Source organism: Pongo abelii, chromosome 15 (assembly GCF_028885655.2).
Source record: "Pongo abelii isolate AG06213 chromosome 15, NHGRI_mPonAbe1-v2.0_pri, whole genome shotgun sequence".
In the NCBI taxonomy this organism is placed as follows: domain Eukaryota; kingdom Metazoa; phylum Chordata; class Mammalia; order Primates; family Hominidae; genus Pongo; species Pongo abelii.
The window spans coordinates 107327871-107341195 of record NC_072000.2 but is presented as its reverse complement, the minus strand read 5'-3'; the positions used below and the strand labels follow the sequence as shown (position 1 = coordinate 107341195).

The 13325-nt window shown below is 55.6% G+C and overlaps 1 protein-coding gene across 6 annotated transcripts in view; it reads right to left on the bottom strand.

Moving 5' to 3' along the window:
* Positions 1-1305: 1305 nt before the first annotated feature.
* Positions 1306-13325, bottom strand: part of TRAF3 (TNF receptor associated factor 3) — a 134260-nt gene continuing 122240 nt past the window's right edge. For all 6 annotated transcript variants that reach the window (XM_054530915.2, XM_024231916.3, XM_024231915.3 and 3 more), the window contains 2 exons: positions 9313-9487; positions 1306-7533 (listed from right to left, as the gene is read on the bottom strand). In XM_054530915.2, coding sequence (XP_054386890.1) covers positions 6962-7533; positions 9313-9487 — 747 coding nt within the window. In that variant the 3' untranslated portion in view covers positions 1306-6961. The remainder of the gene's footprint in view (positions 7534-9312; positions 9488-13325) is intronic.

Here is a 13325-nt window from a genome sequence, read left to right as displayed (position 1 = left end):
CTGACATTCCCCATTCGTCAGCACATGGCGCTGGCTGTCCTCGCCATCCCACCCTCGGCCCAGCTCACACTTGCGGTCAGCGGTGACACCTGCACACTGCCTGGTCTCCATAGGTGTCCCGGTGTCCTCAAGGCTGCGGCAGGACCCTGGGCTTGGGCGCCCAGGGAGATGGATGGAGCGCAGGCCCCCACCACAGGGGTGTGAGGATTTGGGATCCCCCAGATGGAAGGACCGGCAAGGCTGTGTCCTGGGGCGGCTCCCCATCGTGTATGGGGTGGAGGCTGCCAGTCCCAGGAGGATTCCAGAGCCCTACTACTGCCACCAGCCAGGGCACGGCAGGGGTGGTGTGGGCCCGCAGAGAGGGCGGGGCTGGTGCTGCACTGGCAAGGGACCCTCAGGAGAGGCCCTGAGACCCTGAGGGAGGACCCTGGGGAGCTGCTCCTAGGTCCACTCCTTCCTGCTCAGTGGGCCACACGTCGGGGCCGATGGCATCTGTTCTGGATGTGGCCCCAAGCAGTGCCTTGAAGGATGGGGAGGGACTGAGCAGGGCGCTGTGGTGGCTGCAGGGGACCCTGGGAGTGGCAGGACAGTGGGGGAGGGCTGAGCGGTTCTCCCCATCTGATAATTTTGGGGGAGATGCAGGGCTTCCTGCTACCAGACCTGACCCAAACAACTTCCTGGAGAAATGGAAGGCAGGCCACGGTGGCGGTGGCAGCCCAGGAGCCCTTAACTGCCACGAACAGCTGTTGGAAGGACACTGCCCAGACCCTAGAGCTGCCTGCACGTCAGCACTGGTGTCACTCATTAACCACCTTGTTTCGGAGTGGAAGGAGGTGCTGTCCTTCCAACGTACAGAAGAGGAAACTGAGGCTCGAAGATTCCAAAGTCCCACGAAGTGGTGGAGCTGAGACTGACCCCAGGCCTGTGGGTCCAGCATGCCCTTTTCACCATGCCAGATGGCGGGCACGTGTCCAGGCAGGAGGTCAGAGCTCCACCTTATCTGCTCTGGACCAAGACACAGATTTTCGAGCCTGGCCCCTGGGATTCCCTTCAGGTTAAAGGCCGCAGGCAAAACCGTAAGCAAAGTGGAAAAGGCGACGGCAGGCCCCTCACTGAGAATTACAAAGTATTTCAAGATGGTGACAGAGGGCAGCAAACCAAGCACGGGCCTCTGGCCACACAGGTCTTGGCCAGGCGGCCATACTGCACCCAGCCACTGAGAGGACAGCCCGGGGAGTCCGGCAGGAGGGAGGCCACTCACCTGGGGCTCAGCCTGCAAGAGACGGTGTGATCAGAAACTGAGACTCCATAATCAGATTTATTTTCCTCTAATAAGACAGTTTAGCATCTCCGAGTTTTGCATTCTACAGTCTTACAAACTTTAGTTATTAGCATCAGAAACACAAAAACATTGCAAGACCTCAAAACACAAATAAATACCAAATAAAACCACACATAATATACAATAAACAAAAATATAAAACAGTAATGCTATCAGAAAGTCAGGCATGTTGCTAACTCACAGTAACAACATGATTATTGCTGGGCAATAACTGACGGTCTTTTTGTTTTTTTCTTAGAAGAGCGGAAAACAGGACCCGAATCACTGGTCACAAAATCACTTGGACTGTCAAGATGTGTCCTCACAGCAAGCGACTACTACAGACGCAACTTTTAAAACAGGCAGATTAAAAAGACAGGGTCAAATGAGAGATTGGCCTTCTTTGGTCTTTGTTTTTTGGGTAACAGAACCGAACACAGAGGCACCGGCAGAGAAGAGGCTGCGAATCTGCAGATGCTGTGCAGCGTCAACACTGCCCTCCACACTTCACAGACCTTCTCCTACAGGCGTTTCTTACAGAAAGCACCGGACATCATGCCGGCTTGTGTTTTCCAATTAAGTCATTGAATTTGCTGTTGGAGGGTATCTTGTCTGAGGGGACTAAGTTGTCAGATCCAGTCATCCCTAATTACAGGAGTGGTACAGCTATCCTGGACTTCCAGCCTCATTTCACGGTGAGAGTTCACAAGACAGACTAGACACAGTGCAGCAGGAGAAATGAAACGCAGGCTCTGCTTGGCCACCAGGGCCTCCTCACCCGCACACCTGCCAGCCCCGAGACGGCCGAGGCTTCACACGTCTGCCCTGCAACCACATGTGGGGGCACACCAGGGTCAGGTGGAAAATGCCCTTGCAGTGAGCTGCTGGCCCCGCCTCACGCCGCCTGCTGGCCCGGCTCCCTGATGCCACTGTGCCTGTGACCATCAGCAACAGCCTGGACGAGGCAGCAATAATGACCAGGTAGCCTGCCGACACTGATCTCGCCTGGCTAGGACCCCGGTGGGCACATTCTACTTTGGAGAAAACAGAGCTACTGAGATTTGCAAACGGAAAACAGAACTATGGTCATGGGCTGAGAAGTAGATTTGGGTGACAGACCCTCATTCATCTCACAGACACAAAAGCAAAGGGGCTCCCAGCACTCTCCCTAGCTCTCCTTCTGCAGCCTAATAAGTAAAGATCTGGACTAAAATTTTTAAAAAACAGTATTTTACAGCTCTGCCAGAGCCCTTCTGACACACAAATTACCCCCAGTAGAGGGAGGAGTCTGGGAGGGCCGGGGAGTGAGCAAGGGGCCTGCAAGGGGAGTCTGTGCCCACCCAATCCTGCAACGGCCCAAGGAGACAGTGGCACTGCCATCCTACTGGGGCGGTGCACAGGGTGACGGTCCTCGCGCCAATCCTCCCTGTGCAGGGGAGAAAGGAGGTGTCAGCCCAGCTGTTGGGATCAGTGTACTCCCCGGCCCTCCTTTGGGCTGACAAGGAATGACCCCGCTGGGGACAGAATGGTTGTTTAAGGACCCATCCAGACCCCCCTTCCTTTGTCCACCATCACCTCTGGCTGCAGGATGTGGGTCCCCCATGGTGACTACCACCAGACGCCATCAAGCAAAAGTGGTGCTGGAATGTGACGTTGGCATGGTCGACATCCATGGGACACGTGGCCCCTGGCCCACGATGACTGAGGTGGTCTGGGAGGCAGCTGGCTGTCCCGGGGGCTGTGCCTGGAACTGCATCCTCACCGAGCTGGGCCACACGGGGTCATGGGGAAGCCTCCTGCCACAGCCAGTGCAGTGGGAGCCCTGACAGGCGGTGGGCCTGTGGGGCCCGGGCTGAGGAAGTGGCCAAAGGAGCAGGAGCCCCAGTATGCCACACCATGGCTCCCCAGCGCCACAGGCCAAGAAGGGCACGGGGATGGGGCAGGGAAGGAGAAAGGAGGGAGAGGCAGGAGAAGCTGCCTGAGCAAAGGGCTCCCCTGTTCAACCGGCTGTTGTGGCATTGAAGGGACACAGGTGCTGTCCCTCGGCAGAGGCTGCTCTGGTGGCGGAATGGGGCTGCAATCTGGGTCACGAGGGCCCCCTCTGCCCACCCGCACAGGGAACACACATCTGCAAGTCCAGGCCTTCGCCCAGGGGTCCGGCGAGGCTTGCGCTCAGGGGACAGCACCACTTTCATGCTTGACGGCTCCTAGAATCGACACAAATCCCAACCTGGCCGCCTGTGTGTCACCAGAGCACGGCGAGCTGAAAAGCGCAGCATATGTTGGGGCTTACTCAGGCTTCCTCCAGCCCAGCTGGGGCTGGCATGTCTAGTCCCAAAGCCAGGCCCCATGGGTCCCCCACTTCCACACCCTCACTGAGCCACCCAACCCTGCTGGAAAGGCCCTACTCCCAGCCTGGCCCCCATATCATCACAGACACACCCCAACTTCTAGCTCTGCAGGCTCTGCTGGACAAGCCCTAGAACCAGAGGGTCAGGCTTCCAGGCCCGGCTGAGGCTTGCACGTGGCTCAGTGTGGTCACAAGAGCCAGTGCCCTTCACGTGAGCTGGGCCCAGGCCAGCCACCCAGCGTGCCTGGCAGCAGGGAGCAGCCCAAGCCACGGTGTCCCGGAGAAACTGCTCGAGGCGAGGGGAGAGAGGACGTTGTTTTGTTACGAAGGTGACGGGGAAGCAGACAGGCTTAATTCATGCACAAAGGACTCAGTTGGTTTCTGTAAAGTACTGAGCAGCTCTGTCCTGCTGGGAGTTTGGTCACGTGTGGTAAACAAGCAGCACCCCCAAGCACACAGTGTGCGCCCCCCTTTCCCGCTTGTTGCCAAGGCCCTGTGACACGGGGAGGGCCGACCACTGCCCAAGGGGCCACTGGGCCTCAGCTGCAGGGAGACCATGGCCCCAGGCTGGCCCAGGTGGCGAGTGCCAAGTGAGGGTGCCCGGGCCGAGGGTGGAGCAGCGCAAGGCTTGCCCGCCGCCGGGAGAGGGGACGCCATCCCAGGCTGCTGCCCACTGTGCTGAGTACATGAGAGGAAGACACACTCAGAACAGAGACCCCCGATACAACCAAACACAAGGACAAAGCGTGTCACACGGGCCATCCCATCCTCAAGGACCCCCATCACTCAGGTTCAAGGACAAAGTGTGTGACACGGGCCATCCCATCCTCAAGGACTCCTGTCACTCAGGTTACGTCTGTGGGACCCTTGGGTGGGCCCCATGGCGTCCTGCCAGGAGCGTCTGCCTGGGAAGGGCTACTGGAGACGTCCCAGTGACACGCACTGCTGCTTCCAGGGGCCACACCCGGACTTCAACCCAGAGGGGAGGAAACGGTTCTTACCAGACCAAGATGTTGCATATCCTTCATCTAATATTGTACATTTTGTGAAGGGGAAGTTGCAGGGATGTCCCTGTTGTTAACCCCTGGCCTCAGGAAAACTACCTGAGGGCAGGTAGGGGACAGGCCTGAGGTGGGGGACACCTTCGAGGGAACAGTAGTTTTCCGCAGCTTCTGCAGGAAGTCCTTCCTTTATGAGCAGGGACACATGACTCCCTCACAGGGCAGAACCAAGGACACTCATTCCCCCAAAGTAATCCCAGGAGAGCGGGGAAAGGAAAGGCAGATAAGAACAACGGAACGCTTCGACCGCGAAAGGGCGCGGCGGGCCCCTCACGGGAGCTTGGGGCACAGGGGTGCGACGGAGGGCACTTCCAGCAGGCACTGGGGCGAAGGCACACCCAGGACAGATGGCAGCACCAGAGACAGGTGGGCCACCGGGCACCCACCAAGCTGTCCCCGCGCGGCCACGGGGAGAGCCGAGGCAGGCAGTCTGACGTGCACGGCCCAGCTGGCCAATCGTGGGCGCGGCTTGTGGGCGAGTGGCACAGGTGTGACGGTTCGCACACATTGGTTTTGCCTAAGAAGCACCCGTCGCGTGTAGCACCCATCAGTGGTAAGAGCACCATGAAGCGTGGTGCATAGCAAAAGGGGTGCAGGGGGCGGGCTCCAGGCCTCCAATCACAGCTGGACACTGAGAGACAGTAAACAGTGAGTTGAGAAAATGCCGTCCGGGCAGGCACAGGCTGGGACGACGGGCCCTGTGGTCAGGAGCGCCCGTTGGTCAGCCTGGGCAGGCCCCTGAGCAGCGGTCTCTGGAATGCTCAGAGGGTTCTGCTTCGGGCTGTGGGGGTGCCCACGGCCCCGGTGGGGACACGGAGAGGCTCGGCTTCTGTTCCACACCTGCCTCCCTCAGGGTGGGACCAGGCCGTACTTGGACCAGGCGGCTCACTCGTGGGGCCTAGAGATTTGGAATCTGTGGTAATTAAGCAGCGGAGGCTCCAGAAGCCGACGGTGGAGCCTGGCTTCCCCTCAGCAGGTGCAGAGGTGTCTGAGGGCCCTTGTAGAGACAAAGATCTAGTGGTGGAGAGAAAAGTCTGGTTAAACTAGCACTTTCTAGAATTATGCTCAACGCAAACCCAGGGTGGAGAAGCAGCATGTCACATCTAAGGCACGTGTACCGTATGCCACCAGCTCTATGCACAATGTTGCTTTCGGAGACCGTTGACGGCATGCAGCAAGATGACGGGATGGAGAAACACACCTGCGGGCCTCCCTCAGCAGTCACCCGCCCACCCCTGACATGGAGACCGAAGGCCGGTGCTGTCAGCAACAGAGAGCTCGTCCAAACACATGGGGCAGAATCCAAACACCTACAGGATTTTGTTTAGAACTCCAAAGTTCAACGGATGCCCTATTTTAGGGTGAAAACAATTATAAATCTGAAAATGATGCACAGCATCCATGAGCGAGGCTCCGTTCAGAATTGTGAAGTCGTGTCATTAACTACGACAGATATTGAAGATTTACATTTCTAACGAGAAATAACAACAGGTTGAATATTCTCTTTCCTATCACAAGTGATAACCAGTGTTTGATATTTTATATTTTCTTCCAAGAAATATCAGTCTATCAACGTTTTAAAATAAAATGTTTGCAGTAACAATTATTTGTAGAACTTTAAATTAAAAAATGATTCTGAATTTAGAGACTTTCAAAAAAAAGACCTAGATATATACTTCAGGGTCTTCTGACAAACAAATTATTAAAACAGAGACCAGATGAGGCCTTAAAAATAGACAATATACTGTATTTGAAACAAAATTGCACTCTTGAATTTTAGAAAGAAGATATCAGAATTGCATTACTATTTCATAAATTCTCCTTTTACTTAACATGCTGACATGTCCAGCTATCCCCACGTGTGTGTGTGTGTGGGGGGGTTTTTGGTGTTCAAGTTTAAGGAAGAAAAATCATGTTTCTTTTGTTTAGCATATATGTTTTCCACCTTAATTAACTAGATCTTTAAAAATGAAAATGAAAACCTTCTCTGACAGCAATATTTATCTTGTTGAAGGATAAATAATTCTTCAGAGTGAAGTGTGGCTAGTCTATTATAAAACGTGTCAGGTGTGCTCACGCGTGGCTCCTCCCGCCGGCACACGTCCGCCTTCTGCCGCTTCCTCCGTCTCACAAGGTCCTTTTCTGAGCGCGAGGACCTCAGTGAAGACAGACCGGTTCAAATCCCCCAGAGGAGTTGCCTTCTGCTAAATCCACCTCCCCAGCTACTCATCAGGGATCGGGCAGATCCGAAGTATCCACTATGACTTTAATAAAAATTGTATCATCTTTAATATATGTCCCATTTTCTAGAACAGTTTGGGCCACAAAGACTGGGCAGCCAGAGGCGATATTCATCTCTCCAGTGGGCTTCTTGAAGCTGCTGCTGTTGGGGTCGGGCTTGAACGCATCTCCCAAATGGCGTCGAGAGGACCCCTGATCCATCAGCATGAGTGTCACTTTCTGCTTAAACGGCCAAGGAAGCAGGGCGTCGTATTCCCCACGCATGATGACAAAAAACAGCGACAAGTGCGTCCCCTTCCCCATCCCGTCCCCGTTCAGGTAGACCCTGGCACACATCTTATAGCCAAAGTAGCCGGTGTAGAAAGGCTGGCTGTAAAGGGACAGGGTCTTCCCCATGACGGCCTCCTGCTTCCGCCGCTTGTAGTCGCGAATCTTCCAGATGAGCACTCCATTGTAGCTGGCGGTCTCCAGGACCTGGAAGCGCAGGTCCATGTCGGCCAGGCGGATGTCGTGCACACTCAGCATCTGGTCATGCCGGCTCAGCTGGGACTCCAGCAGGCCTGCCACAGGTGAGGAGGATTTGGTGAATGAGACAGATGAACGTCAGAAAGGTTAGGAAAGCAAAGCTGCACCGGCACTTGTTATTTTATTTCATTTTTTTGAGACGGAGTCTCGCTCTGTTGCCCAGGCTGGAGTGCAGTGGCGCCATCTCAGCTGACTGCAACCTCTGCCTCCCAGGTTCAAGCGATTCTCCTGTCTCAGCCTCCTGAGCAGCTGGGATTACAGGCGCCCGCCATCACGCCTGGCTAATTTTTGTATTTTTAGTAGGCACAGGGTTTCACCATGTTGGCCAGGCTGGTCTCGAACTCCTGACCTCAGGTGATCCACCTGCCTTGATCTCCCAAAGTGCTGGGATTACAGGCATGAGCCACCGTGCCTGGCCTTTTTTTTTTTTTTTTTTTTTTTTTTTGAGATGGAGTCTCGCTCTGTCGCCCAGGCTGGAGTGCAGTGGCACAATCTCGGCTCACTGCAAGCTCTGCCTCCCAGGTTCACACCATTCTCCTGCCTCAGCCTCCCGAGTAGCTGGGACTACAGGCGCCCGCCACCGTGCCTGGCTAACTTTTTGTATTTTTAGTAGAGACGGGGTTTCACAGTGTTAGCTAGGATGATCTCGATCTCCTGACCTCGTGATCTGCCCGCCTCGGCCTCCCAAAGTGCTGGGATTACAGGAGTGAGCCACTGCACCCGGCCTCATTTCTTAATTTTTAAAGAGGCAAGGTCTTGCTCTGTTGCTCAGGCTGGCATCAAACTCCTGAGCTTAAGTAATCCTCCTGCCTCAGCCTCCCAAAGCACTGGGACTATATAGGCCACACCACCATGCCCAGTCACACCAGCATCTGAAGCAACAATATAAAAATCACTGTGGTTTCTGGGGGTAACACCAGCAAAGCTGTGTAGACAGATGTCCTGAGGCCACTGCCTCCCAGGGAAGAGCCCAGGTCCCTGCCCCAGTTCTACCACAGCTCTCATGTCCACAGCCCTGTCTGGACACATTACCAGGCACAGCCTGCTGAGAGGGGATGTCCTAGGCGGTTGACCTGCCTGTGTGTCAAAGGACACCTCACTGCAGGGTCCAAGACAGAGCACTCCACTGTGGCTTCCTGGGAAGCCTGCTGGTGGGAGCTCCTGGGAGCAGGAGACAGCTGTGCTCTCCCCACCCCTCCCTCCGGCCTCAGCACCCGCAGGTGGCCTCTGCTCTCTCGGTGCTCCCCTCTCCTCCAACCTCATTCTCTGCCTGCTTCATCTGGCCCCCCCCACACACCGGTAATCTGTGTTCCTTTCTGCCATTAATCCTCTTCATGTAAATATTCCCAATACTCTTTCAGTCCCCAAAGCCATAGGCCCACATCTGCTTGTGGATCAGAAACATGCTGGCAGAGCGCAGTGGGACTGCTGCCCCCAGCCCTTAGGAGTGGGGTCTGGGGCGCCCCAACTAGCAGGTCCTGGCCTCTGCCACCTGCGCTTGGGCCTGTCCTGCGGGTCACCCTGCGGCCAGTCTCTCCCGGGACGGCTTTGCAGCTTCCCGTGGCTGCAGCTGCCCCTACTCTCTACACCACGTAGGGCCTCACACAGAGGGGACAAGCCTGCACGGGAAACGTTTGTCTTTGCTGGGGGACTTTCAGCAGGAAAGTCATCACACCTCTGCGTGTTACCCATAATTATAAAGAACTGTCCTAAGGCACATGTACCTAACATAGCCCTCATCCCACAGACCCCACCCCAGCACTTGCCCGGGGCCCAGATGCACACTGCTGGCCCGGCCCCGGCCCCTGCCTAACCTGTGTTCCGAGCCACTTGCCCCGCGCTCTTGTCCACGCTCTCCAGCTCAGTCACGCGGTTCTGGAGGGACTCCACGCTGCTCTTCATGCTGTCTGCTTCCTCCCAGTTCTGCCGGAAGGGCCGGATCTCCTTGTCGAGCTCCTTCAGTTTCTCTGCTTGGCTGTCTATCACTCGCTTCCAAACCAAAGGTGTTAAAAAGCAAAACATAGTTAGGACTCAGAAAATGCTGCACCACCTCCCATCAGATACAGACAGGCTAGGAGCAGAACAGTCACAGAGGCCCCCGTATGAGGCCTGCCACCTGCAGCTCTGACTCCACGAGCAGGGCTCTGCATCAGGCCTCCTGGGAGCTCCCTGGGATCAAGTGCTTGTGCCAGCAGGGAGCACTCGAGGTGACATGAAGCCACATGGAAGAAAACAACAGGAGGCTCCACTATGTCAGCTTGCTTTGTCAACAGAGAGCCATCAGAAAAGCGAAGTGACAGGTGGCAAGTGTTCAGAAGACCGGGGGAGAGGTCTCCGCTGTCTCTGGGGCAGGCAGCAGCTCATGCTTCTGCTGCCCACAGCCCCTGCCCAGGCTTCCCTGTTTCACAGCGGCACTGGTGCCGCCTGCCCGCCTGTTTCTCACACGCCCACACTCTGGCGTCAGCCAACCCCACCAGCTCTCCTGTTCAGATACCCGGATCCAGCCTCACCCTTACACTCCCACGTGTCCCTCCCAGCTCTTCTCCCAGGCCACAGCACCTGTGCGGGGCCACAAGGCTCCCATGGACGTCTCCCCTGCAGCCCTCGTATACCTCGGGGGCCATAATACAGAGGGTCCCTGCTTCCCAGAGAGGCCTCACCCCTGTAAGTGCAGGTCCCACGGGGCAGGTGGCCCTCCATGGCTGCCACAGGGTCTCAGGTTTAGGATGCCAGAATCATGCCCACGTGGCCTCATCTTCCCTTGGAACGTCTAAAGGCCTCCTACCCTGCTGCTGCGTCTGGGGCAGAAGCACAGCCCTGTCTCTGTGGCTGCAGGGGGTTCCCCAGAACGACCCCAGGGTCCCAGGAGAAGACTCCCACTCCTCAGACCCCTCCCACCTGGATGGTGGCAGAAAGGGCCCCAAGGCACGTCCTCAGGCCCCGGGTGAAACCCAGTGGGCCGATGTCGCAGACACAGGGGTATTCCCCCACCAGCTCCACACTCAGGCTGCCAGGCCCCAGCAAGGAAGGCAGGAACACAGAAACCCTGCCACGAACACACGAGGCTGCCAGCAACCAGGCCTGACTTTATGCTATTTCATTTAACTAATTGAGAAAGCCCTTTCCCAAAACACACAGGCCGCTCATATTTGTCACTACCTGGAGGGGTGGGAGCCGTACTCCGCCCTGGTGGCCCAGTCTGTGTTAAGGGGCTGGAGCGTCCACCTGTGAGATGAAGCCAGGGACTTAAAGGGTTTTCACTTCAAAAAATGATGTGCATTTTCAAGCAGCTTGTGATGGCTGGAGAGTTTAGTGCTCAATGCAGCTATGGAATGACTGAGCCACCTCACAAGCTGTGGGCCACACCGGGTGCTCAAGGGGTGGGCCCCAGGGCCCCCTGAATTCACTTCTCCTTTTGGAAGTCTATTTTTAAACATCTAGGTTTCAGCACCTTTGCTGGCTGTTACTAACCACAAAGACACAAACGTGACAGGTCTGGGTGGCTTTTTGGGCGTAAAAGCAGTGTTATTCTTCCTGTTCTTTTCAAGAAACATGATATTAGTTAACCTCTAAAAAGTAAGGATAATTTCTCTAAAGAACACCCCTTTCCACTGTCACTGTCCCTTTATACTGACACTGTCACTGTCCCTTTATTTTACACAATCATACATGCTCAGAAGGATATTTACTTAGCTCACCAAGTCTATTTGCTGGGGGACAATACCACTGACGACACTGAACATCCAAATCACACGGCTCCTCTAGTGAGCACCGGAAGCCTCTTGCATCTCCACCTTCTAATACGCACACTGAGCTGGCGGGGGTGCTCGCAAGTGGCAGGGGAAAGTTAATGAAAACCTGATTAACAGAGGTCTGGGAGACGCCCTTTGTAACTTAGCAAACCCCGAAATGAAGCATGAGTCCCAGGCAGGGTGGCCCAAGACAAGCTGCGCCTCACGCTGAGCCTCAGGCCCCCGAGGTTAAGAGGGGCATGGCACCGAACCACCCCTCCCCGCGATGGTGCTACGCAAGGGCACGCCTGACCTCGAGCACAGAACAGGGAGTCTCCAGCAAGGGCTCCCCCGCACAGCAGGGGCCCCCCGAGTCAGGAACACACAACACACGTGCACCGCATGCACAGACCAGCACAACTAAATAAAAGGCGTCTCCATGAGCAGCAAGGGAACTCAGGCTATTTTTACAACAGGCCCTTCATCTGTATCAATGGCACCGTTTCAAAGCAGAACGCAGAGTCACATCAAGTGTTCTCTAAAACGCAGCAAACGTGATTTCATCCTTGAAGAACGGTCTACATTCAGTCACTGCAGTTTCTATAAAAATAAATCTCAAGTGCAGGTGTGGAATCGTACAGAAAAAAGGCTCCGACACAGAGCTGAAGAGACAGACTGTACTCCACATCAACGATCCAAATCAGAAGGTTTGCCTTCAGGGAGCGTCAGCCCGTGAGCCTTACACACTTGCACACCAGGGCTGCAACCGCGTCACCTGCTGGGATGCGTCACTCTCAGGCCACTGGGACCCTGGCACACAAGCCCGGCACTGTGAGAAGCCCAGTGGTGCTGGCCGCCTGAGTGAAGGCCACGTGGATGGACGTCCCTGCCTTTTGTCCCAGCGCGTGCTCCTCCACGTGTGCCCTGTGGACCCCCTGACTGTAAGAACCACCAGTTCATCTAGTCCACTGACACCAGAAGCCTGGGTCGTGCTCGCACCTATGCTATCTTTTTTTTCTTTGAGACAGAGTCTTGCTCTGTCGCCCAGGCTGGAGTGCAATGGCGCAATCTTTGCTCACTGCAACCTCTGCCTCCCGGGTTCAAGCGATTCTCCTGCCTCAGCCTCCCGAGTAGCTGGGATTACAGATGCCTGCCACTGAGCCCAGCTAATTTTTCTATTTTTAGTAGAGACGGGGTTTCGCCATCTTGGCCAGGCTGGTCTTGAACTCCTGACCTCGTGATCCACCCACCTCGGCCTCCCAAAGTGCTGGGAATATGGGTGTGAGCCACCGCGCCCGGCCTAGGCTGTCTTTTTTTTTTTGAGACGCAGTCTTGCTCTTTCTCCCTTGCTTGACTGCAGCGGCGCTATCTTGGCTCACTGCAAGCTCCGCCTCCTGGGTTCACACCATTCTCCTGCCTCAGCCTCCCGAGTAGCTAGGACTACAGGCACCCGCCACCGCGCCTGGCTAATTTTTTGTATTTTTAGTAGAGACGGGGTTTCACCGTGTTAGCCAGGATGGTCTCGGTCTCCTGACCTCGTGATCCACCCGCCTCGGCCTCCCAACGTGCTGGGATTACAGGCGTGAGCCACCGTGCCCAGCCTGGCTGTCTTCTTAATAAAGAAAAACAGGATATTTAAGAAGTAAAATATTAAGAACTCATCGTTCCCCGGGCATGCAAAAGCAAAGACACTCTTGAATTCCACTCCTTGACCCCCCGCCTGCACCCCCACTGCCACAGCCAGGCCATCGGGCCCTCTGCTTCGACTCCCATCACCAGGACTTTAGGGTCTACTGGAGAATCAGACAAGGAAGAAAGAAGAAGACCCCAAGTGATGTGTGCCCTCATCACCTAGGTGGTCCACAAACATGGCTGGAGGAGTGCCTGGAGCTGACCAGGAAGGGGAAGCAGGAGAAAAAGACATCTATGCAGCAGCATGGCGCCTCTCAAGGAACAATGAGCCGGTCTACTTTAGCGTGGGGAGTGGGGCGAAGCTGGGAAGGTGACCGGTGGCCAGTCACAGAGGTTTTCTGGGCCACAGTAAGATTTTACGATAAACCCTTCCTGGGGCAACAGGAAGGGCTCTGGGGATGAAA